The sequence below is a fragment of the Oncorhynchus mykiss genome, chromosome 17 (genome assembly GCF_013265735.2).
Source record: "Oncorhynchus mykiss isolate Arlee chromosome 17, USDA_OmykA_1.1, whole genome shotgun sequence".
In the NCBI taxonomy this organism is placed as follows: Eukaryota; Metazoa; Chordata; class Actinopteri; order Salmoniformes; family Salmonidae; genus Oncorhynchus; species Oncorhynchus mykiss.
Genome location: NC_048581.1, coordinates 4,013,956 through 4,040,212, shown reverse-complemented (window position 1 = coordinate 4,040,212; position 26,257 = coordinate 4,013,956). Strand labels below are relative to the sequence as shown.

At 38.6% G+C, this 26,257-nt stretch overlaps 1 protein-coding gene across 1 annotated transcript in view; it reads left to right on the top strand.

The window, feature by feature from the left end:
• Nucleotides 1-26,257, top strand: part of LOC110510730 (protein kinase C beta type) — a 110,206-nt gene that overhangs the window by 67,285 nt on the left and 16,664 nt on the right. Inside the window, exons 11-16 of the mRNA XM_036948670.1 lie at nucleotides 2,616-2,707; nucleotides 2,802-2,864; nucleotides 9,323-9,461; nucleotides 11,286-11,366; nucleotides 11,505-11,612; nucleotides 11,701-11,841. Of these exons, the coding sequence (XP_036804565.1) occupies nucleotides 2,616-2,707; nucleotides 2,802-2,864; nucleotides 9,323-9,461; nucleotides 11,286-11,366; nucleotides 11,505-11,612; nucleotides 11,701-11,841 (624 nt within the window). The remainder of the gene's footprint in view (nucleotides 1-2,615; nucleotides 2,708-2,801; nucleotides 2,865-9,322; nucleotides 9,462-11,285; nucleotides 11,367-11,504; nucleotides 11,613-11,700; nucleotides 11,842-26,257) is intronic.

Here is a 26,257-nt window from a genome sequence, read left to right as displayed (position 1 = left end):
GGTTTGGGCCTGTTTGCCTGCTCACTGTGTGCCTGTGTTTGACTTTCATGTTGAGGCCCTCGTTGCGGGAGTGGGGGGGGGCATAGGGTGGGCAGGAGAGGCTTAGGTCTGATCTGAGGGGGCGGCCTATGTGAGTACAATCTGTTGCTTGTATGTGTCCTCAGTGGGTGAAGGGTGTTGTCAGGGGGGGCTGACGGGGGGTGCTAGGAGGGTGTGTGGGGTGTTGTCAGGGGGGGCTTATGGGGGTTGCTAGGAGTGGGTGGGGTCCCCTGGGTTTGGGGTTCTTCATCTATCTGTCTTGCTGTGATGTCGAAGCTATGGTCAGGGTCTGAGGTGGACTGTTCTGCTGGCTTCTCTGTGGGGGTGGCCAGCTCTCTAATGAGTTGTTCTACTGGCCTCTCTGCGGGGGTGGCCAGCTCTCTAATGGGTTGTTCTAATGGCTTCTCTGTGGGGGTGGCCAGCTCTCTAATGGGTTGTCCTGCTGGCTTCTCTGTGGGGGTGGCCAGCTCTCTAATGGGTTGTTCTACTGGCCTCTCTGTGGGGGTGGCCAGCTCTCTAATGGGTTGTTCTGCTGGCCTCTCTGCGGGGGTGGCCAGCTCTCTAATGGGTTGTTCTGCTGGCCTCTCTGTGGGGGTGGCCAGCTCTCTAATGGGTTGTTCTACTGGCCTCTCTGCTGGGGTGGCCAGCTCTCTAATGGGTTGTTCTGCTGGCTTCTCTGTGGGGGTGGCCAGCTCTCGAATGGGTTGTTCTGCTGGCCTCTCTGCGGGGGTGGCCAGCTCTCTAATGGGTTGTCCTGCTGGCCTCTCTGCGGGGGTGGCCAGCTCTCTAATGGGTTGTTCTAATGGCCTCTCTGCGGGGGTGGCAAACTCTCTAATGGGTTGTTCTAATGGCCTCTCTGCGGGGGTGGCAAACTCTCTAATGGGTTGTTCTAATGGCCTCTCTGCGGGGGTGGCCAGCTCTCTAATGGGTTGTTCTACTGGCCTCTCTGCGGGGGTGGCCAGCTCTCTAATGGGTTGTTCTTCTGGCCTCTCTGCTGGGGTGGCCAGCTCTCTAATGGGTTGTTCTGCTGGCCTCTCTGCGGGGGTGGCCAGCTCTCTAATGGGTTGTTCTAATGGCCTCTCTGCTGGGGTGGCCAGCTCTCTAATGGGTTGTTCTGCTGGCCTCTCTGCAGGGGTGGCCAGCTCTCTAATGGGTTGTCCTACTGGCCTCTCAGCGGGGGTGGCCAGCTCTCTAATGGGTTGTTCTACTGGCCTCTCTGCGGGGGTGGCCAGCTCTCTAATGGGTTGTTCTAATGGCCTCTCTGCGGGGGTGGCCAGCTCTCTAATGGGTTGTTCTACTGGCCTCTCTGCGGGGGTGGCCAGCTCTCTAATGGGTTGTTCTAATGGCCTCTCTGCGGGGGTGGCCAGCTCTCTAATGGGTTGTTCTACTGGCCTCTCTGCGGGGGTGGCCAGCTCTCTAATGGGTTGGTCTACTGGCCTCTCTACGGGGGTGGCCAGCTCTCTAATGGGTTGTTCTAATGGCCTCTCTGCGGGGGTGGCCAGCTCTCTAATGGGTTGTTCTAATGGCCTCTCTGCGGGGGTGGCCAGCTCTCTAATGGGTTGTTCTACTGGCCTCTCTGCGGGGGTGGCCAGCTCTCTAATGGGTTGTTCTACTGGCCTCTCTGCGGGGGTGGCCAGCTCTCTAATGGGTTGTTCTACTGGCCTCTCTGCGGGGGTGGCCAGCTCTCTAATGGGTTGTCCTGCTGGCCTCTCAGCGGGGGTGGCCAGCTCTCTAATGGGTTGTTCTCTTTCACACGTCATCGTTCTCACCCTCTCTTCCAGCAGTCTGATCCTCTCCTCCAGCAGTCTGATCCTCTCCTCCAGCAGTCTGATCCTCTCCTCCAGCAGTCTGATCCTCTCCTCCAGCAGTCTGATCCTCTCCTCCAGCAGTCTGATCCTCTCCTCTAGCAGTCTGATCGTCTCTTCCAGCAGTCTGATCCTCTCCTCCAGCAGTCTGATCCTCTCCTCTAGCAGTCTGATCCTCTCCTCCAGCAGTCTGATCGTCTCCTCCAGCAGTCTGATCCTCTCCTCCAGCAGTCTGATCCTCTCCTCCAGCAGTCTGATCGTCTCCTCCAGCAGTCTGATCCTCTCCTCCAGCAGTCTGATCCTCTCCTCCAGCAGTCTGATTCTCTCTTCCAGCAGTCTGATCCTCTCCTCCAGCAGTCTGATCCTCTCCTCCAGCAGTCTGATCCTCTCCTCCAGCAGTCTGATCCTCTCCTCCAGCAGTCTGATCCTCTCCTCCAGCAGTCTGATCCTCTCCTCCAGCAGTCTGATCCTCTCCTCCAGCAGTCTGATCCTCTCCTCCAGCAGTCTGATCCTCTCCTCCAGCACTCTGATCCTCTCCTCTAGCAGTCTGATCCTCTCCTCCAGCAGTCTGATCCTCTCCTCCAGCAGTCTGATCCTCTCCTCTAGTGCTCTGTTTTTCTCCTGCTCTTTCTCCTGTTGTAGTTGTCTCACCACAGTCCAGAGTGCAGATATGTCTCTCTCTCCCCCTCCAGCTCTCGGGGTCTGCTTGAAGGGGTGTTGTTGTTGATGGAGTGTCTCTCCCCCTCTCTCTCTCTCTCTCTCTCTCTCCAGGACAGGTTATATTTTGTGATGGAGTATATCAACGGAGGAGACCTCATGTATCAGATCCAGCAGGTCGGCAAGTTCAAGGAACCCCACGCTGTGTGAGTACACACACCACAAACACACACACACACACACACTCTCTCCTGTGCCTGGTCTAACTCAGTGTGTGTGCGTGTGTGTGTGTGTGTGTAGTTTCTATGCTGCAGAGATCTCCATCGGCCTCCTCTTCCTCCATTCCAAAGGCATCGTTTACCGGTGAGTGACTGTTTTACTCCATGTTTGTTACGTGTGGTATTCCGCCCCGGGGCCTTGTGGGAAACAGAGGGCCGAGCATCAACCTGTTGTAGTGGAGCCTCAGCATCCACATCCCCAATGGTCTGTCGTGGTCCAAACACACTAACACAGTCAGTGGAAACGGGCAACGCCTCTTCCCCCTCAGGAGACTGAAACGATTTGTCATGGGCCCTCAGATCCGCAGCAGTCTAAGCCACTGCATCTCAGGGCTACAGGCGTCACTACAGACCCTGGTTTCAATTCCAGGCTGTATCACAACCGGCCGTGATTGGGAGTCCCATAGGACGGCACACAATTTGGCCCAGCGTCGTCTGGGTTTGGTCGGGGTAGGCCGTCATTGTAAATAAGAATTTGTTCTTAACTGACTTGCCTAGTTACATATTACCTCAACAACCTCATACCCCTGCACATTGACTCGGTACTTGTACTTCTTGTACTCATTGTTGTGTCTCTATTTCCTTTGTTATTTTTTTGCAAATTTGTCTTACTTTTTAAAAATTTTGGGCTCGTAAGTAAGCATTTCACAGGAACAGCTGGTGCTCTCACGCATGGTTCAGTGTTGCTTGTTTCGAAGCAAATATAGAAGGCATTTAGCTTGTCTGGTAGGCTCACATCACGTGTCGTGATTTGACTTTTAACATGAATCTAAAGACTGTTATTTATCGAATCAACCTAAATATGGTTAATTGTTACCCGATTTAAATTAACCATGTAACAATTAACTCATTAGGTTCTGGGGCACCATGCGGTTCTTTAAAGAGTTACCAGCTCCCAAATTTAACTCTAAAGGTCTTTACCTATCACATCTATAAACAGGCAACTTATTGATCATAACCTCGTATCATATCATCATTCTGAACAGTCCTTCTTGTATCTGCAACTTATTGATCATAACCTCGTATCATATCACCATTCTGAACAGTCGTAACCTTCTTCTTGGCAAAAACCAGAGCCTTACTCTGTAAAGTGTAAAGTAAAGTAAGTTTAAAGTAAAGTAAAGTAAGTGTAAAGTAAAGTGTCAAGTAAGTGTAAAGTAAAGTGTAAAGTAAGAGTAAAGTAAAGTAAGTCTAAAGTAAAGTAAAGTAAGTGTAAAGTAAAGTAAAGTGTAAAGTGTAAAGTAAGTGTAAAGTGAAGTAAAGTAGGTGTAAAGTGAAGTGTAAAGTAAGTGTAAAGTAAAGTGTAAAGTAAGTGTAAAGTAAAGTAAAGTAAGTGTAAGGTAAAGTGTAAAGTAGAGTAAAGTAAGTGTAGAGTCAAGTAAGTGTAGAGTAAAGTAAGTGTAGAGTAAAGTAATTGTAGAGTAAAGTAAGTGTAAAGTAAAGTAAAGTAAGTGTAGAGTAAAATAAGTGTAAAGTAGAGTAAGTGTAAAGTAAAGTAAAGTAAGTGTAGAGTAAAGTAAGTAAAAAGTAGCGTAACGTAAGTGTAAAGTAACGTAAGTGTAAAGTAAAGTAAGTATAAAGTAAAATAAAATAAGTTTAAAGTAAAGTACGTGTAAAGTAAAGTAAAGTAAGTGTACAGTAAAGTGAAAAGTAAAGTGAAGTGTAAAGTAAGTGTAAAGTTAAGTGTAAAGTAAAGTGTAAAGAAAGGTTAAAGTAAAGTAAAGTGAAGTGTAACGTAAAGTAAATGTAAAGTAAAGTAAAGTGAGTGTAAAGTAAAGCAAGTGTAAAATAAAGTGTAAAGTAAAGTAAGTGTAAAGTAAAGTAAGTGTACAGTAAAGTGTAAAGTGAAGTGTAAATTTAAGTGTACAGTGAAGTGTAAAGAAAAGTGTAAAGTAAAGTAAAGTGTAAAGTAAAGTAAGTGTACAGCAAAGTGTACAGTAAAGTAAAGTGTAAAGTAAGTGTAGAGTAAAGTGTACTAGTTAAGTGTACAGCAAAGTGTAAAGTAAAGCAAGTATACAGTAAAGTGTAAAGTAAAGTAAGTGTAAAGTAAAGTGTACAGCAAAGTGTAAATAAAAGTACGTGTAAAGTAAAGTGTGAAGTAAAGTAAGTCTAAAGAGAAGTGTAAAGTAAAGTAAGTGTAAAGTAAAGTGTACAGCACAATGTAAAGTAAGGTAAAGTGTAAAGTTAAGTGTGAAGTAGCACAAAGTGTAAAGTGAAGTAAGTGTAAAGTAAAGCGTAAAGGTGAGTAAAGTCTAAGGTAAAGTGAAGTGTAAAGTAAGTGTAAAGTAAAGTGTACAGTAAAGTAAAGTGTTAAGTGAAGTATAGTGTAAAGCAAAGTGTAAAGTAAAGTGAAGTGTAAAGTACAGTGTAAAGTACCGTGTGAAATAAACCACAGTGTAAAGTTAGCGTAAAGTAAAGTAAGTGTGAAGTAAAGTATGTGTAAAGTAAAGTAAGTGTAAAATAAAGTAAAGTACGTGTAGAGTAAAATAAGTGTAAAGTAGAGTAAGTGTAAAGTAAAGTAAAGTAAGTGTAGAGTAAAGTAAGTAAAAAGTAGCGTAAAGTAAGTGTAAAGTCAAGTAAGTGTAAAGTAAAGTAAGTATAAAGTAAAATAAAATAAGTTTAAAGTAAAGTATGTGTAAAGTAAAGTAAAGTAAGTGTACAGTAAAGTGAAAAGTAAAGTGAAGTGTAAAGTAAGTGTAAAGTAAAGCGTAAAGCAAAGTGTAAAGAAAGGTTAAAGTAAAGTAAAGTGAAGTGTAACGTAAAGTAAATGTAAAGTAAAGTGTGAAATGAGTGTAAAGTAAAGTAAGTGTAAAGTAAAGTGTAAAGTAAAGTCAGTGTGAAGTAAAGTATGTGTACAGTAAAGTGTAAAGTAAAGTGTAAATTGAAGTGTACAGTGAAGTGCAAAGTAAAGTGTAAAGTAAAGTGTAAAGTAGCACAAAGTGTAAAGTGAAGTAAGTGTAAAGTAAAGTGTATAGGTGAGTAAAGTGTAAGGTAAAGTGAAGTGTAAAGTACGTGTTAAGTAAGGTGTAAAGTGAAGTAAGTGTACAGTTAAGTGTACAGTAGAGTGTAACGTGGAGTAAAGTGTAAAGTAAAGTAAAGTGTTAAGTAAAGTAAAGTGTAAAGCAAAGTGTAAAGTAAAGTGCAGTGTAAAGTACAGTGTAAAGTACCGTGTAAAGTAAAGTGTAAAATAAACTATAGTGTAAAGTTAAGTGTAAAGTAAAGTGGAGTGTGAAGTTAAGTGTGAAGTAACGGTAAAGTAAAGTGTAAAGTAAAGTAAATTGTAAAGTAAAGTAAAGTGTAAAATAAAGTGTGAAGTTAAGTGTTAAGTAAAGCAAAGTGTAAAGTGAAGTGTAAAGTAAAGTAAAGTGTAAAGTAAAGTGACGTGTACGGTTAAGTAACGTTTAAAGTTAAGTTAAGTGTAAAGTGAAGTGTAAAGTAAAGTATAGTGTAAAGTAAAGTGTAAAGTAAAGTGTATAGTTAAGTAAAGTGTAAAGTAAAGTAAAGTGCAATGTAAAGTAGCGTGTAAAGTAAAGTACGGTGAAATGTAAAGTGTACAGTAAAGTAAAGTGTAAAGTAAAGTAAAGTGTAAAGTACAGTTAAGTGTAAAGTACAGTAAAGTGTAAAGTAACGTGTAAAGTGAAGTACAGTGTAAAGTACCTAAAGTAAAAATACTTTAAATGACTATTCATGTTGTTTTTGGGTTTTCTGTACCTCACTATTTATATTTTTGCCAACTTTTACTTCATTCCTAAAGACAATAATGTACTTTTTACATTCATTTTCCCTGACACCCAAAAGATAGTCGTTACATTTTGACAGGAAAATGGTCCAATTCACACACTAAACAGAGAACATCCCTGGTCATCCCTACTGCCTCTGATCTGGAGGACTCACTAAACAGAGAACATCCCTGGTCATCCCTACTGTCTCTGATCTGGAGGACTCACTAAACAGAGAACATCCCTGGTCATCCCTACTGCCTCTGATCTGGAGGACTCACTAAACAGAGAACATCCCTGGTCATCCCTACTGCCTCTGATCTGGAGGACTCACTAAACAGAGAACATCCCTGGTCATCCCTACTGCCTCTGATCTGGAGGACTCACTAAACAGAGAACATCCCCGGTCGTCCCTACTGCCTCTGATCTGGAGGACTCACTAAACAGAGAACATCCCTGGTCGTCCCTACTGCCTCTGATCTGGAGGACTCACTAAACAGAGAACATCCCTGGTCCTCCCTACTGCCTCTGATCTGGAGGACTCACTAAACAGAGAACATCCCTGGTCGTCCCTACTGCCTCTGATCTGGAGGACTCACTAAACAGAGAACATCCCTGGTCATCTCTACTGCCTCTGATCTGGAGGACTCACTAAACAGAGAACATCCCTGGTCATCCCTACTGCCTCTGATCTGGAGGACTCACTAAACAGAGAACATCCCTGGTCATCCCTACTGCCTCTGATCTGGAGGACTCACTAAACAGAGAACATCCCTGGTCCTCCCTACTGCCTCTGATCTGGAGGACTCACTAAACAGAGAACATCCCTGGTCGTCCCTACTGCCTCTGATCTGGAGGACTCACTAAACAGAGAACATCCCTGGTCATCCCTACTGCCTCTGATCTGGAGGACTCACTAAACAGAGAACATCCCTGGTCATCCCTACTGCCTCTGATCTGGAGGACTCACTAAACAGAGAACATCCCTGGTCATCCCTACTGCCTCTGATCTGGAGGACTCACTAAACAGAGAACATCCCTGGTCATCCCTACTGCCTCTGATCTGGAGGACTCACTAAACAGAGAACATCCCTGGTCATCCCTACTGCCTCTGATCTGGTGGACTCACTAAACAGAGAACAACCCTGGTCATCCCTACTGCCTCTGATCTGGAGGACACACTAAACAGAGAACATCCCTGGTCATCCCTACTGCCTCTGATCTGGAGGACTCACTAAACAGAGAACATCCCTGGTCATCTCTACTGCCTCTGATCTGCCTCTGATCTGGAGGACTCACTAAACGGAAAACATCCCTGGTCATCCCTACTGCCTCTGATCTGGAGGACTCACTAAACAGAGAACATCCCTGGTCATCCCTACTGCCTCTGATCTGGAGGACTCACTAAACAGAGCACATCCCTGGTCATCTCTACTGCCTCTGATCTGCCTCTGATCTGGAGGACTCACTAAACGGAAAACATCCCTGGTCATCCCTACTGCCTCTGATCTGGAGGACTCACTAAACAGAGAACATCCCTGGTCATCCCTACTGCCTCTGATCTGGAGGACTCACTAAACAGAGAACATCCCTGGTCATCTCTACTGCCTCTGATCTGCCTCTGATCTGGAGGACTCACTAAACAGAAAACATCCCTGGTCATCCCTACTGCCTCTGACTCACTAAACACAAATGTTTGGTTTGTAAATGATGTCTGAGTGTTGGAGCCCCTGGCTATCCATCAATTTGTATTTATTTTTCATGGTGCCGTCTGGTTTGCTTAATATAAGACATTTGAAATGGTTTATACTTTTTACTTTAGATACTTAAGTATATTTTAAACCAAATACTTTTAGACAAGTACTACTTGAGTAGTATTTTACTGGGTGACTTTCACTTTTACTTGAGTCATTTTCAGCACTTGGCCCGTTTTGTGAGCTTGTGTGTCCTACCACTTTGCGGCCGAGCCGTTGTTGCTCCTAGACGTTTCCCCTTCACAATAACAGCACTTACAGTTGACTGAGGGAAGCTCTAGCGGGGCAGAAATGTGACGGACTGACTTGTTGGAAAGGTGGCATCCTATAACGGCGCCATGTTGAAAGTCACTGAGCTCATCAGTAAGGCCATTCTACTGCCATTGCTTGTCTATGGAGATTGCATGGCTGTGTGCTCAATTTTATACACGAGTCAGCAACAGCGGTGTGGCTGAAACAACCGAATGCACACATTTTGAAGGGGTGTCCACATACACTATATATATATATATATATATATATATACAAAAGTATGTTTAATATGTCTGTGCATGTATAATGTGTCTGTGTGTGTTTATGTGTGTGTAACGTGTGTATGTAGGTTTAACGTGTGTGTGTGTGTGTGTGTGTGTGCCTCTCCTAGGGATCTGAAGCTGGACAACGTGATGCTGGATGCAGAAGGCCACATTAAGATAGTCTGTCTCTGTGTGCCTCTCCTAGGGATCTGAAGCTGGACAATGTGATGCTGAGGGACACATTAAGATAGTCTGTCTCTGTGTGCCTCTCCTAGGGATCTGAAGCTGGACAATGTGATGCTGAGGGACACATTAAGATAGTCTTTCTCTGTGTGCCTCTCCTAGGGATCTGAAGCTGGACAATGTGATGCTGAGGGACACATTAAGATAGTCTGTCTCTGTGTGCCTCTCCTAGGGATCTGAAGCTGGACAATGTGATGCTGAGGGACACATTAAGATAGTCTGTCTCTGTGTGCCTCTCCTAGGGATCTGAAGCTGGACAATGTGATGCTGAGGGACACATTAAGATAGTCTGTCTCTGTGTGCCTCTCCTAGGGATCTGAAGCTGGACAACGTGATGCTGGATGCAGAAGGCCACATTAAGATCGCTGACTTTGGGATGTGCAAAGAGAACATGTTAGACGGTGTCACCACCAAGACCTTCTGTGGGACCCCAGACTACATCGCTCCTGAGGTAAGGATTGCTTCTGTTCTTCAACTCGCTTCTGTTCTTCTTTCTCCTCTCCTCCCCCCCTTAGTCCTCAAATCAAAATCAAACCAAATGTATTTATATAGCCCTTCGTACATCAGCTGATATCTCAAAGTGCTGTACAGAAACCCAGCCTAAAACCCCAAACAGCAAGCAATGCAGGTGTAGAAGCACAGTGGCTAGGAAAAACTCCCTAGAAAGGCCAGAACCTAGGAAGAAACCTAGAGAGGAACCAGGCTATGTGGGGTGGCCAGTCCTCTTCTGGCTGTGTCGGGTGGAGATTATAACAGAACATGGCCAAGATGTTAAAATGTTCATAAATGACCAGCATGGTCGAATAATAATAAGGCAGAACAGTTGAAACTGGAGCAGCAGCACGGCCAGGTGGACTGGGGACAGCAAGGAGTCATCATGTCAGGTAGTCCTAAGGCATGGTCCTAGGGCTCAGGTCCTCCGAGAGAGAGAAAGAAGGAGAGAATTAGAGAGAGCACACTTAAATTCACACAGGACACCGAATAGGACAGAAGTACTCCAGATATAACAAACTGACCCTAGCCCCCCGACACATAAACTACTGCAGCATAAATACTGGAGGCTGAGACAGGAGGGGTCAGGAGACACTGTGGCCCCATCCGAGGACACCCCCGGACAGGGCCAAGCAGGAAGGATATAACCCCACCCACTTTGCCAAAGCACAGCCCCCACACCACTAGAGGGATATCTTCAACCACCAACTTACCATCCTGAGACAAGGCCGAGTAAAGCCCACAAAGATCTCCGCCACAGCACAACCCAAAGGGGGGGGAGCCAACCCAGACAGGATAGTCCTCTATCCTCCTCCTATCTCATCCCTCTCTCCTCCCCCTTAGTCCTCTATCCTCCTTCTATCTCATCACTTGCTCCTCCCCCCTTAGTCCTCTATCTCATCCCTCTCTCCTACCCCCTTAGTCCTCTATCCTCCTCCTATCTCATCCCTCTCTACTCCCCCCCTTAGTCCTCTATCCTCCTCCTATCTCATCCCTCTCTCCTCCCCCTTAGTCCTCTATCCTCCTATCTCATCACTTGCTCCTCCCCCTTAGTCCTCTATCTCATCCCTCTCTCCTACCCCCTTAGTCCTCTATCCTCCTCCTATCTCATCCCTCTCTCCTCCCCCTTAGTCCTCTATCCTCCTTCTATCTCATCACTTGCTCCTCCCCCCTTAGTCCTCTATCTCATCCCTCTCTCCTACCCCCTTAGTCCTCTATCCTCCTCCTATCTCATCCCTCTCTACTCCCCCCCTTAGTCCTCTATCCTCCTCCTATCTCATCCCTCTCTCCTCCCCCTTAGTCCTCTATCCTCCTCCTATCTCATCCCTCTCTCCTCCCCCTTAGTCCTCTATCCTCTTCCTATCTCATCCCTCTCTCCTCCGCCCCTTAGTCCTCTATCCTCCTCCTATCTCATCCCTCTCTCCTCCCCCTTAGTCCTCTATCCTCCTCCTATCTCATCCCTCTCTCCTCCCCCTTAGTCCTCTATCCTCCTTCTATCTCATCACTTGCTCCTCCCCCCTTAGTTCTCTATCTCATCCCTCTCTCCTACCCCCTTAGTCCTCTATCCTCCTCCTATCTCATCCCTCTCTACTCCCCCCCTTAGTCCTCTATCCTCCTCCTATCTCATCCCTCTCTCCCCCCCCTTAGTCCTCTATCCTCCTCCTATCTCATCCCTCTCTCCTCCCCCTTAGTCCTCTATCCTCTTCCTATCTCATCCCTCTCTCCTCCGCCCCTTAGTCCTCTATCCTCCTCCTATCTCATCCCTCTCTCCTCCCCCCTCCAGATCATAGCGTACCAGCCCTATGGGAAGTCCGTGGACTGGTGGGCCTTTGGAGTTCTGCTCTACGAGATGCTGGCTGGACAGGTAGGTGTGTGTGTGTGTGTGTGTGTGTGTGTGTGTGTGTGTGTGTGTGTGATATTTGTCTCGGTTCATCGTCTTACAGTACGTAGTGCAGAATGTCAGCGGTGTCCTCTCAGTGGCGCTCTGTGTGTCCCTCCCCAGCCTCCGTTCGATGGTGAGGACGAGGATGAGTTGTTTCAGTCCATCATGGAGCATCACGTCTCCTACCCCAAGTCCATGTCCAAGGAGGCTGTCGCCATCTGCAAAGGGGTGAGTATACACACTTACACTCTATCTCTCGCTCTCTCTCTCTCTCTCACACACACACACACTCTGACCTCTGACCCCCTGTCTCTAGTTGATGACCAAGCACCCAGGGAAGCGTCTGGGCTGTGGTCCGGAGGGGGAGAGGGATATAAAGGAACACGCTTTCTTTCGTTACATGGACTGGGACAAACTGGAGAACAAGGAAGTCCAGCCGCCCTTCAAACCCAAAGCTGTGAGTCTGACCTATATAACCTATATATATAAATATACAGTGGGACAAACTGGAGAACAAGGAAGTCCAGCCGCCCTTCAAACCCAAAGCTGTGAGTCTAACCTATATAACCTATCTCTCTCTATATATGTACAGTGGGGCAAAAAAGTATGCACCAATTGTGCAAGTTCTCCCACTTAAAAAGATGAGAAGAGGCCTGTAATTTTCATCATAGGTACACTTCAACTATGACAGACAAAATGAGAGAGAAAAAATCCAGAAAATCACATTGTAGAATTTTTTATGAATTTATTTGCAAATTATGGTGGAAAATAAGTATTTGGTCACCTACAAACAAGCAAGATTTCTGGCTCTGACAGACCTGTAACTTCTTCTTTAAGAGGCTCCTCTGTCCTCCACTCGTTACCTGTATTAATGGCACCTGTTTGAACTTGTTATCAGTATAAAAGACACCTGTCCACAACCTCAAACAGTCACACTCCAAACTCCACTATGGCCAAGACCAAAGAGCTGTCAAAGGACACCAGAAACAAAATTGTAGACCTGCACCAGGCTGGGAAGACTGAATCTGCAATAGGTAAGCAGCTTGGTTTGAAGAAATCAACTGTGGGAGCAATTATTAGGAAATGGAAGACATACAAGACCACTGATAATCTCCCTCGATCTGGGACTCCACGCAAGATCTCACCCCGTGGGGTCAAAATGATCACAAGAACGGTGGGCAAAAATCCCAGAACCCCACGGGGGGACCTAGTGAATGACCTGCAGAGAGCTGAGACCAAAGTAACAAAGCCTACCATCAGTAACACACTACGCCGCCAGGGACTCAAATCCTGCAGTGCCAGACGTGTCCCCCTGCTTAAGCCAGTACATGTCCAGGCCCATCTGAAGTTTGCTAAAGAGCATTTGGATGATCCAGAAGAAGATTGGGAGAATGTCATATGGTCAGATGAAACCAAAATATAACTTTTTGGTAAAAACTCAACTCGTCGTGTTTGGAGGACAAAGAATGCTGAGTTGCATCCAAAGAACACCATACCTACTGTGAAGCATGGGGGCGGAAACATCATGCTTTGGGGCTGTTTTTCTGCAAAGGGACCAGGACGACTGATCCGTGTAAAGGAAAGAATGAATGGGGCCATGTATCGTGAGATTTTGAGTGAAAACCTCCTTCCATCAGCAAGGGCATTGAAGATCAAATGTGGCTGGGTCTTTCAGCATGACAATGATCCCAAACACACCGCCCGGGCAACGAAAGAGTGGCTTCGTAAGAAGCATATCAAGGTCCTGGAGTGGGGACTGAGTCATGAGGACTGGATGACTCCATCTTACTTCATTATATTTATATTATGTTGTGGATGAGGACTGGATGACTCCATCTTCTTCATTATATTTATATTATGTTGTGGATGAGGACTGGATGACTCTCCATCTACTTCATTATATTTATATTATGTTGTGGATGAGGACTGGATGACTCTCCATCTACTTCATTATATTTATATTATGTTGTGGATGAGGACTGATGACTCGCCGTCTACTTCATTATATTTATATTATGTTGTGGATGAGGACTTCATTATATTTATATTATGTTGTGGATGAGGACTGGATGACTCTCCGTCTTCTTCATTATATTTATATTATGTTGTGGATGAGGACTGGATGACTCTCCATCTACTTCATTATATGTATATTATGTTGTGGATGAGGACTTCACTATATTTATATTATGTTGTGGATGAGGACTGGATGACTCTCCATCTACTTCATTATATTTATATTGTGTTGTGGATGAGGACTGGATGACTCCATCTTCTTCATTATATTTATATTATGTTGTGGATGAGGACTTCACTATATTTATATTCTGTTGTGGATGAGGACTGGATGACTCTCCATCTACTTCATTATATTTATATTATGTTGTGGATGAGGACTTCACTATATTTATATTCTGTTGTGGATGAGGACTGGATGACTCTCCATCTACTTCATTATATTTATATTATGTTGTGGATGAGGACTTCACTATATTTATATTATGTTGTGGATGAGGACTTCATTATATTTATATTATGTTATGGATGAGGACTTCATTATATTTATATTATGTTGTGGATGAGGACTGGATGACTCTCCATCTACTTCATTATGTTTATATTATGTTGTGGATGAGGACTGGATGACTCTCCATCTACTTCATTATATTTATATTATGTTGTGGATGAGGACTTCATTATATTTATATTATGTTCTGAATGAGGACTGGATGACTCCATCTACTTCATTATATTTATATTATGTTGTGGATGAGGACTGGATGACTCTCCGTCTACTTCATTATATGTATATTATGTTGTGGATGAGGACTTCATTATATTTATATTATGTTGTGAATGAGGACTGGATGACTCCATCTACTTCATTATATTTATATTATGTTGTGGATGAGGACTGGATGACTCCATCTACTTCATTATATTTATATTATGTTGTGGATGAGGACTTCATTATATTTATATTATGTTGTGGATGAGGACTGGATGACTCTCCATCTACTTCATTATATTTATATTATGTTGTGGATGAGGACTTCATTATATTTATATTATGTTGTGGATGAGGACTTCATTATATTTATATTATGTTGTGGATGAGGACTTCATTATATTTATATTATGTTGTGGATAAGGACTTCATTATATTTATATTATGTTGTGGATGAGGACTGGATGACTCCATCTACTTCATTATATTTATATTATGTTGTGGATGAGGACTGGATGACTCCATCTACTTCATTATATTTATATTATGTTGTGGATGAGGACTTCATTATATTTATATTATGTTGTGGATGAGGACTTCATTATATTTATATTATGTTGTGGATAAGGACTTCATTATATTTATATTATGTTGTGGATGAGGACTGGATGACTCCATCTACTTCATTATATTTATATTATGTTGTGGATGAGGACTTCATTATATTTATATTATGTTGTGGATGAGGACTGGATGACTCTCCGTCTACTTCATTATATTTATATTATGTTCTGAATGAGGACTGGATGACTCCATCTACTTCATTATATTTATATTATGTTGTGGATGAGGAATGGATGACTCTCCATCTACTTCATTATATTTATATTATGTTGTGGATGAGGACTGGATGACTCTCCATCTACTTCATTATATTTATATTATGTTGTGGATGAGGACTTCACTATATTTATATTCTGTTGTGGATGAGGACTGGATGACTCTCCATCTACTTCATTATATTATGTTGTGGATGAGGACTTCATTATATTTATATTATGTTGTGAATTAGGACTGGATGACTCCATCTAATTCATTATATTTATATTATGTTGTGGATGAGGACTTCATTATATTTATATTATGTTGTGGATGAGGACTTCATTATATTTATATTATGTTATGGATGAGGACTTCATTATATTTATATTATGTTGTGGATGAGGACTGGATGACTCTCCATCTACTTCATTATGTTTATATTATGTTGTGGATGAGGACTGGATGACTCTCCATCTACTTCATTATATTTATATTATGTTGTGGATGAGGACTGGATGACTCTCCATCTACTTCATTATGTTTATATTATGTTCTGAATGAGGACTGGATGACTCCATCTACTTCATTATATTTATATTATGTTGTGGATGAGGACTGGATGACTCTCCGTCTACTTCATTATATGTATATTATGTTGTGGATGAGGACTTCATTATATTTATATTATGTTGTGAATGAGGACCTGATTTCTCCATCTACTTCATTATATTTATATTATGTTGTGGATGAGGACTTCATTATATTTATATTATGTTGTGGATGAGGACTGGATGACTCTCCGTCTACTTCATTATATTATGTTGTGAATGAGGACTTCATTATATTTATATTATGTTGTGAATGAGGACTGGATGACTCCATCTACTTCATTATATTTATATTATGTTGTGGATGAGGACTTCATTATATTTATATTATGTTGTGGATGAGGACTGGATGACTCCATCTACTTCATTATATTTATATTATGTTCTGAATGAGGACTGGATGACTCCATCTACTTCATTATATTTATATTATGTTGTGGATGAGGACTTCATTATATTTATATTATGTTGTGAATGAGGACTTCATTATATTTATATTATGTTGTGGATGAGGACTGGATGACTCCATCTACTTCATTATATTTATATTATGTTCTGAATGAGGACTGGATGACTCCATCTACTTCATTATATTTATATTATGTTGTGGATGAGGACTTCATTATATTTATATTATGTTGTGGATGAGGACTGGATGACCCTCCATCTACTTCATTATATTTATATTATGTTCTGAATGAGGACTGGATGACCCTCCATCTACTTCATTATATTTATATTATGTTGTGGATGAGGACTGGATGACCCTCCATCTACTTCATTATATTTATATTATGTTGTGGATGAGGACTTCATTATATTTATATTATGTTGTGGATGAGGACTGGATGACTCTCCATCTACTTCATTATATTTATATTATGTTGTGGATAAGGACTTCATTATATTTATATTATGTTGTGGATGAGGACTTCATTATATTTATATTATGTTGTGAATGAGGACTGGATGACTCCATCTACTTCATTATATTTATATTATGTTGTGGATGAGGACTTCATTATATTTATATTATGTTGTGAATGAGGACCTGATTTCTCCATCTACTTCATTATATTTATATTATGTTGTGGATGAGGACTTCATTATATTTATATTATGTTGTGGATGAGGACTGGATGACTCTCCGTCTACTTCATTATATTATGTTGTGAATGAGGACTTCATTATATTTATATTATGTTGTGAATGAGGACTGGATGACTCCATCTACTTCATTATATTTATATTATGTTGTGGATGAGGACTTCATTATATTTATATTATGTTGTGGATGAGGACTGGATGACTCCATCTACTTCATTATATTTATATTATGTTCTAAATGAGGACTGGATGACTCCATCTACTTCATTATATTTATATTATGTTGTGGATGAGGACTTCATTATATTTATATTATGTTGTGAATGAGGACTGGATGACTCCATCTACTTCATTATATTTATATTATGTTGTGGATGAGGACTTCATTATATTTATATTATGTTGTGAATGAGGACCTGATTTCTCCATCTACTTCATTATATTTATATTATGTTGTGGATGAGGACTTCATCATATTTATATTATGTTGTGGATGAGGACTGGATGACTCTCCGTCTACTTCATTATATTATGTTGTGAATGAGGACTTCATTATATTTATATTATGTTGTGAATGAGGACTGGATGACTCCATCTACTTCATTATATTTATATTATGTTGTGGATGAGGACTTCATTATATTTATATTATGTTGTGGATGAGGACTGGATGACTCCATCTACTTCATTATATTTATATTATGTTCTGAATGAGGACTGGATGACTCCATCTACTTCATTATATTTATATTATGTTGTGGATGAGGACTTCATTATATTTATATTATGTTGTGAATGAGGACTGGATGACTCCATCTACTTCATTATATTTATATTATGTTGTGGATGAGGACTGGATGACTCCATCTACTTCATTATATTTATATTATGTTGTGGATGAGGACTTCACTATATTTATATTCTGTTGTGGATGAGGACTGGATGACTCTCCATCTACTTCATTATATTTATATTATGTTGTGGATGAGGACTTCACTATATTTATATTCTGTTGTGGATGAGGACTGGATGACTCTCCATCTACTTCATTATATTTATATTATGTTGTGGATGAGGACTTCACTATATTTATATTATGTTGTGGATGAGGACTTCATTATATTTATATTATGTTATGGATGAGGACTTCATTATATTTATATTATGTTGTGGATGAGGACTGGATGACTCTCCATCTACTTCATTATGTTTATATTATGTTGTGGATGAGGACTGGATGACTCTCCATCTACTTCATTATATTTATATTATGTTGTGGATGAGGACTTCATTATATTTATATTATGTTCTGAATGAGGACTGGATGACTCCATCTACTTCATTATATTTATATTATGTTGTGGATGAGGACTGGATGACTCTCCGTCTACTTCATTATATGTATATTATGTTGTGGATGAGGACTTCATTATATTTATATTATGTTGTGAATGAGGACTGGATGACTCCATCTACTTCATTATATTTATATTATGTTGTGGATGAGGACTGGATGACTCCATCTACTTCATTATATTTATATTATGTTGTGGATGAGGACTTCATTATATTTATATTATGTTGTGGATGAGGACTGGATGACTCTCCATCTACTTCATTATATTTATATTATGTTGTGGATGAGGACTTCATTATATTTATATTATGTTGTGGATGAGGACTTCATTATATTTATATTATGTTGTGGATGAGGACTTCATTATATTTATATTATGTTGTGGATAAGGACTTCATTATATTTATATTATGTTGTGGATGAGGACTGGATGACTCCATCTACTTCATTATATTTATATTATGTTGTGGATGAGGACTGGATGACTCCATCTACTTCATTATATTTATATTATGTTGTGGATGAGGACTTCATTATATTTATATTATGTTGTGGATGAGGACTTCATTATATTTATATTATGTTGTGGATAAGGACTTCATTATATTTATATTATGTTGTGGATGAGGACTGGATGACTCCATCTACTTCATTATATTTATATTATGTTGTGGATGAGGACTTCATTATATTTATATTATGTTGTGGATGAGGACTGGATGACTCTCCGTCTACTTCATTATATTTATATTATGTTCTGAATGAGGACTGGATGACTCCATCTACTTCATTATATTTATATTATGTTGTGGATGAGGAATGGATGACTCTCCATCTACTTCATTATATTTATATTATGTTGTGGATGAGGACTGGATGACTCTCCATCTACTTCATTATATTTATATTATGTTGTGGATGAGGACTTCACTATATTTATATTCTGTTGTGGATGAGGACTGGATGACTCTCCATCTACTTCATTATATTATGTTGTGGATGAGGACTTCATTATATTTATATTATGTTGTGAATTAGGACTGGATGACTCCATCTAATTCATTATATTTATATTATGTTGTGGATGAGGACTTCATTATATTTATATTATGTTGTGGATGAGGACTTCATTATATTTATATTATGTTATGGATGAGGACTTCATTATATTTATATTATGTTGTGGATGAGGACTGGATGACTCTCCATCTACTTCATTATGTTTATATTATGTTGTGGATGAGGACTGGATGACTCTCCATCTACTTCATTATATTTATATTATGTTGTGGATGAGGACTGGATGACTCTCCATCTACTTCATTATGTTTATATTATGTTCTGAATGAGGACTGGATGACTCCATCTACTTCATTATATTTATATTATGTTGTGGATGAGGACTGGATGACTCTCCGTCTACTTCATTATATGTATATTATGTTGTGGATGAGGACTTCATTATATTTATATTATGTTGTGAATGAGGACCTGATTTCTCCATCTACTTCATTATATTTATATTATGTTGTGGATGAGGACTTCATTATATTTATATTATGTTGTGGATGAGGACTGGATGACTCTCCGTCTACTTCATTATATTATGTTGTGAATGAGGACTTCATTATATTTATATTATGTTGTGAATGAGGACTGGATGACTCCATCTACTTCATTATATTTATATTATGTTGTGGATGAGGACTTCATTATATTTATATTATGTTGTGGATGAGGACTGGATGACTCCATCTACTTCATTATATTTATATTATGTTCTGAATGAGGACTGGATGACTCCATCTACTTCATTATATTTATATTATGTTGTGGATGAGGACTTCATTATATTTATATTATGTTGTGAATGAGGACTTCATTATATTTATATTATGTTGTGGATGAGGACTGGATGACTCCATCTACTTCATTATATTTATATTATGTTCTGAATGAGGACTGGATGACTCCATCTACTTCATTATATTTATATTATGTTGTGGATGAGGACTTCATTATATTTATATTATGTTGTGGATGAGGACTGGATGACCCTCCATCTACTTCATTATATTTATATTATGTTCTGAATGAGGACTGGATGACCCTCCATCTACTTCATTATATTTATATTATGTTGTGGATGAGGACTGGATGACCCTCCATCTACTTCATTATATTTATATTATGTTGTGGATGAGGACTTCATTATATTTATATTATGTTGTGGATGAGGACTGGATGACTCTCCATCTACTTCATTATATTTATATTATGTTGTGGATAAGGACTTCATTATATTTATATTATGTTGTGGATGAGGACTTCATTATATTTATATTATGTTGTGAATGAGGACTGGATGACTCCATCTACTTCATTATATTTATATTATGTTGTGGATGAGGACTTCATTATATTTATATTATGTTGTGAATGAGGACCTGATTTCTCCATCTACTTCATTATATTTATATTATGTTGTGGATGAGGACTTCATTATATTTATATTATGTTGTGGATGAGGACTGGATGACTCTCCGTCTACTTCATTATATTATGTTGTGAATGAGGACTTCATTATATTTATATTATGTTGTGAATGAGGACTGGATGACTCCATCTACTTCATTATATTTATATTATGTTGTGGATGAGGACTTCATTATATTTATATTATGTTGTGGATGAGGACTGGATGACTCCATCTACTTCATTATATTTATATTATGTTCTAAATGAGGACTGGATGACTCCATCTACTTCATTATATTTATATTATGTTGTGGATGAGGACTTCATTATATTTATATTATGTTGTGAATGAGGACTGGATGACTCCATCTACTTCATTATATTTATATTATGTTGTGGATGAGGACTTCATTATATTTATATTATGTTGTGAATGAGGACCTGATTTCTCCATCTACTTCATTATATTTATATTATGTTGTGGATGAGGACTTCATCATATTTATATTATGTTGTGGATGAGGACTGGATGACTCTCCGTCTACTTCATTATATTATGTTGTGAATGAGGACTTCATTATATTTATATTATGTTGTGAATGAGGACTGGATGACTCCATCTACTTCATTATATTTATATTATGTTGTGGATGAGGACTTCATTATATTTATATTATGTTGTGGATGAGGACTGGATGACTCCATCTACTTCATTATATTTATATTATGTTCTGAATGAGGACTGGATGACTCCATCTACTTCATTATATTTATATTATGTTGTGGATGAGGACTTCATTATATTTATATTATGTTGTGAATGAGGACTGGATGACTCCATCTACTTCATTATATTTATATTATGTTGTGGATGAGGACTGGATGACTCCATCTACTTCATTATATTTATATTATGTTGTGGATGAGGACTTCACTATATTTATATTCTGTTGTGGATGAGGACTGGATGACTCTCCATCTACTTCATTATATTTATATTATGTTGTGGATGAGGACTTCACTATATTTATATTCTGTTGTGGATGAGGACTGGATGACTCTCCATCTACTTCATTATATTTATATTATGTTGTGGATGAGGACTTCACTATATTTATATTATGTTGTGGATGAGGACTTCATTATATTTATATTATGTTATGGATGAGGACTTCATTATATTTATATTATGTTGTGGATGAGGACTGGATGACTCTCCATCTACTTCATTATGTTTATATTATGTTGTGGATGAGGACTGGATGACTCTCCATCTACTTCATTATATTTATATTATGTTGTGGATGAGGACTTCATTATATTTATATTATGTTCTGAATGAGGACTGGATGACTCCATCTACTTCATTATATTTATATTATGTTGTGGATGAGGACTGGATGACTCTCCGTCTACTTCATTATATGTATATTATGTTGTGGATGAGGACTTCATTATATTTATATTATGTTGTGAATGAGGACTGGATGACTCCATCTACTTCATTATATTTATATTATGTTGTGGATGAGGACTGGATGACTCCATCTACTTCATTATATTTATATTATGTTGTGGATGAGGACTTCATTATATTTATATTATGTTGTGGATGAGGACTGGATGACTCTCCATCTACTTCATTATATTTATATTATGTTGTGGATGAGGACTTCATTATATTTATATTATGTTGTGGATGAGGACTTCATTATATTTATATTATGTTGTGGATGAGGACTTCATTATATTTATATTATGTTGTGGATAAGGACTTCATTATATTTATATTATGTTGTGGATGAGGACTGGATGACTCCATCTACTTCATTATATTTATATTATGTTGTGGATGAGGACTGGATGACTCCATCTACTTCATTATATTTATATTATGTTGTGGATGAGGACTTCATTATATTTATATTATGTTGTGGATGAGGACTTCATTATATTTATATTATGTTGTGGATAAGGACTTCATTATATTTATATTATGTTGTGGATGAGGACTGGATGACTCCATCTACTTCATTATATTTATATTATGTTGTGGATGAGGACTTCATTATATTTATATTATGTTGTGGATGAGGACTGGATGACTCTCCGTCTACTTCATTATATTTATATTATGTTCTGAATGAGGACTGGATGACTCCATCTACTTCATTATATTTATATTATGTTGTGGATGAGGAATGGATGACTCTCCATCTACTTCATTATATTTATATTATGTTGTGGATGAGGACTGGATGACTCTCCATCTACTTCATTATATTTATATTATGTTGTGGATGAGGACTTCACTATATTTATATTCTGTTGTGGATGAGGACTGGATGACTCTCCATCTACTTCATTATATTATGTTGTGGATGAGGACTTCATTATATTTATATTATGTTGTGAATTAGGACTGGATGACTCCATCTAATTCATTATATTTATATTATGTTGTGGATGAGGACTTCATTATATTTATATTATGTTGTGGATGAGGACTTCATTATATTTATATTATGTTATGGATGAGGACTTCATTATATTTATATTATGTTGTGGATGAGGACTGGATGACTCTCCATCTACTTCATTATGTTTATATTATGTTGTGGATGAGGACTGGATGACTCTCCATCTACTTCATTATATTTATATTATGTTGTGGATGAGGACTGGATGACTCTCCATCTACTTCATTATGTTTATATTATGTTCTGAATGAGGACTGGATGACTCCATCTACTTCATTATATTTATATTATGTTGTGGATGAGGACTGGATGACTCTCCGTCTACTTCATTATATGTATATTATGTTGTGGATGAGGACTTCATTATATTTATATTATGTTGTGAATGAGGACCTGATTTCTCCATCTACTTCATTATATTTATATTATGTTGTGGATGAGGACTTCATTATATTTATATTATGTTGTGGATGAGGACTGGATGACTCTCCGTCTACTTCATTATATTATGTTGTGAATGAGGACTTCATTATATTTATATTATGTTGTGAATGAGGACTGGATGACTCCATCTACTTCATTATATTTATATTATGTTGTGGATGAGGACTTCATTATATTTATATTATGTTGTGGATGAGGACTGGATGACTCCATCTACTTCATTATATTTATATTATGTTCTGAATGAGGACTGGATGACTCCATCTACTTCATTATATTTATATTATGTTGTGGATGAGGACTTCATTATATTTATATTATGTTGTGAATGAGGACTTCATTATATTTATATTATGTTGTGGATGAGGACTGGATGACTCCATCTACTTCATTATATTTATATTATGTTCTGAATGAGGACTGGATGACTCCATCTACTTCATTATATTTATATTATGTTGTGGATGAGGACTTCATTATATTTATATTATGTTGTGGATGAGGACTGGATGACCCTCCATCTACTTCATTATATTTATATTATGTTCTGAATGAGGACTGGATGACCCTCCATCTACTTCATTATATTTATATTATGTTGTGGATGAGGACTGGATGACCCTCCATCTACTTCATTATATTTATATTATGTTGTGGATGAGGACTTCATTATATTTATATTATGTTGTGGATGAGGACTGGATGACTCTCCATCTACTTCATTATATTTATATTATGTTGTGGATAAGGACTTCATTATATTTATATTATGTTGTGGATGAGGACTTCATTATATTTATATTATGTTGTGAATGAGGACTGGATGACTCCATCTACTTCATTATATTTATATTATGTTGTGGATGAGGACTTCATTATATTTATATTATGTTGTGAATGAGGACCTGATTTCTCCATCTACTTCATTATATTTATATTATGTTGTGGATGAGGACTTCATTATATTTATATTATGTTGTGGATGAGGACTGGATGACTCTCCGTCTACTTCATTATATTATGTTGTGAATGAGGACTTCATTATATTTATATTATGTTGTGAATGAGGACTGGATGACTCCATCTACTTCATTATATTTATATTATGTTGTGGATGAGGACTTCATTATATTTATATTATGTTGTGGATGAGGACTGGATGACTCCATCTACTTCATTATATTTATATTATGTTCTAAATGAGGACTGGATGACTCCATCTACTTCATTATATTTATATTATGTTGTGGATGAGGACTTCATTATATTTATATTATGTTGTGAATGAGGACTGGATGACTCCATCTACTTCATTATATTTATATTATGTTGTGGATGAGGACTTCATTATATTTATATTATGTTGTGAATGAGGACCTGATTTCTCCATCTACTTCATTATATTTATATTATGTTGTGGATGAGGACTTCATCATATTTATATTATGTTGTGGATGAGGACTGGATGACTCTCCGTCTACTTCATTATATTATGTTGTGAATGAGGACTTCATTATATTTATATTATGTTGTGAATGAGGACTGGATGACTCCATCTACTTCATTATATTTATATTATGTTGTGGATGAGGACTTCATTATATTTATATTATGTTGTGGATGAGGACTGGATGACTCCATCTACTTCATTATATTTATATTATGTTCTGAATGAGGACTGGATGACTCCATCTACTTCATTATATTTATATTATGTTGTGGATGAGGACTTCATTATATTTATATTATGTTGTGAATGAGGACTGGATGACTCCATCTACTTCATTATATTTATATTATGTTGTGGATGAGGACTGGATGACTCCATCTACTTCATTATATTTATATTATGTTGTGGATGAGGACTTCATTATATTTATATTATGTTGTGGATGAGGACTGGATGACCCTCCATCTACTTCATTATATTTATATTATGTTCTGAATGAGGACTGGATGACCCTCCATCTACTTCATTATATTTATATTATGTTGTGGATGAGGACTGGATGACCCTCCATCTACTTCATTATATTTATATTATGTTGTGGATGAGGACTTCATTATATTTATATTATGTTGTGGATGAGGACTGGATGACTCTCCATCTACTTCATTATATTTATATTATGTTGTGGATAAGGACTTCATTATATTTATATTATGTTGTGGATGAGGACTTCATTATATTTATATTATGTTGTGAATGAGGACTGGATGACTCCATCTACTTCATTATATTTATATTATGTTGTGGATGAGGACTTCATTATATTTATATTATGTTGTGGATGAGGACTGGATGACCCATCTACTTCATTATATTTATATTATGTTCTGAATGAGGACTGGATGACCCTCCATCTACTTCATTATATTTATATTATGTTGTGGATGAGGACTGGATGACCCTCCATCTACTTCATTATATTTATATTATGTTGTGGATGAGGACTTCATTATATTTATATTATGTTGTGGATGAGGACTTCATTATATTTATATTATGTTGTGAATGAGGACTGGATGACTCCATCTACTTCATTATATTTATATTATGTTGTGGATGAGGACTTCATTATATTTATATTATGTTGTGAATGAGGACTGGATGACTCTCCATCTACTTCATTATATTTATATTATGTTGTGGATGAGGACTTCATTATATTTATATTATGTTGTGAATGAGGACTGGATGACTCTCCATCTACTTCATTATATTTATATTATGTTGTGGATGAGGACTTCATTATATTTATATTATGTTGTGGATGAGGACTGGATGACTCTCCGTCTACTTCATTATATTTATATTATGTTGTGGATGAGGACTTCATTATATTTAT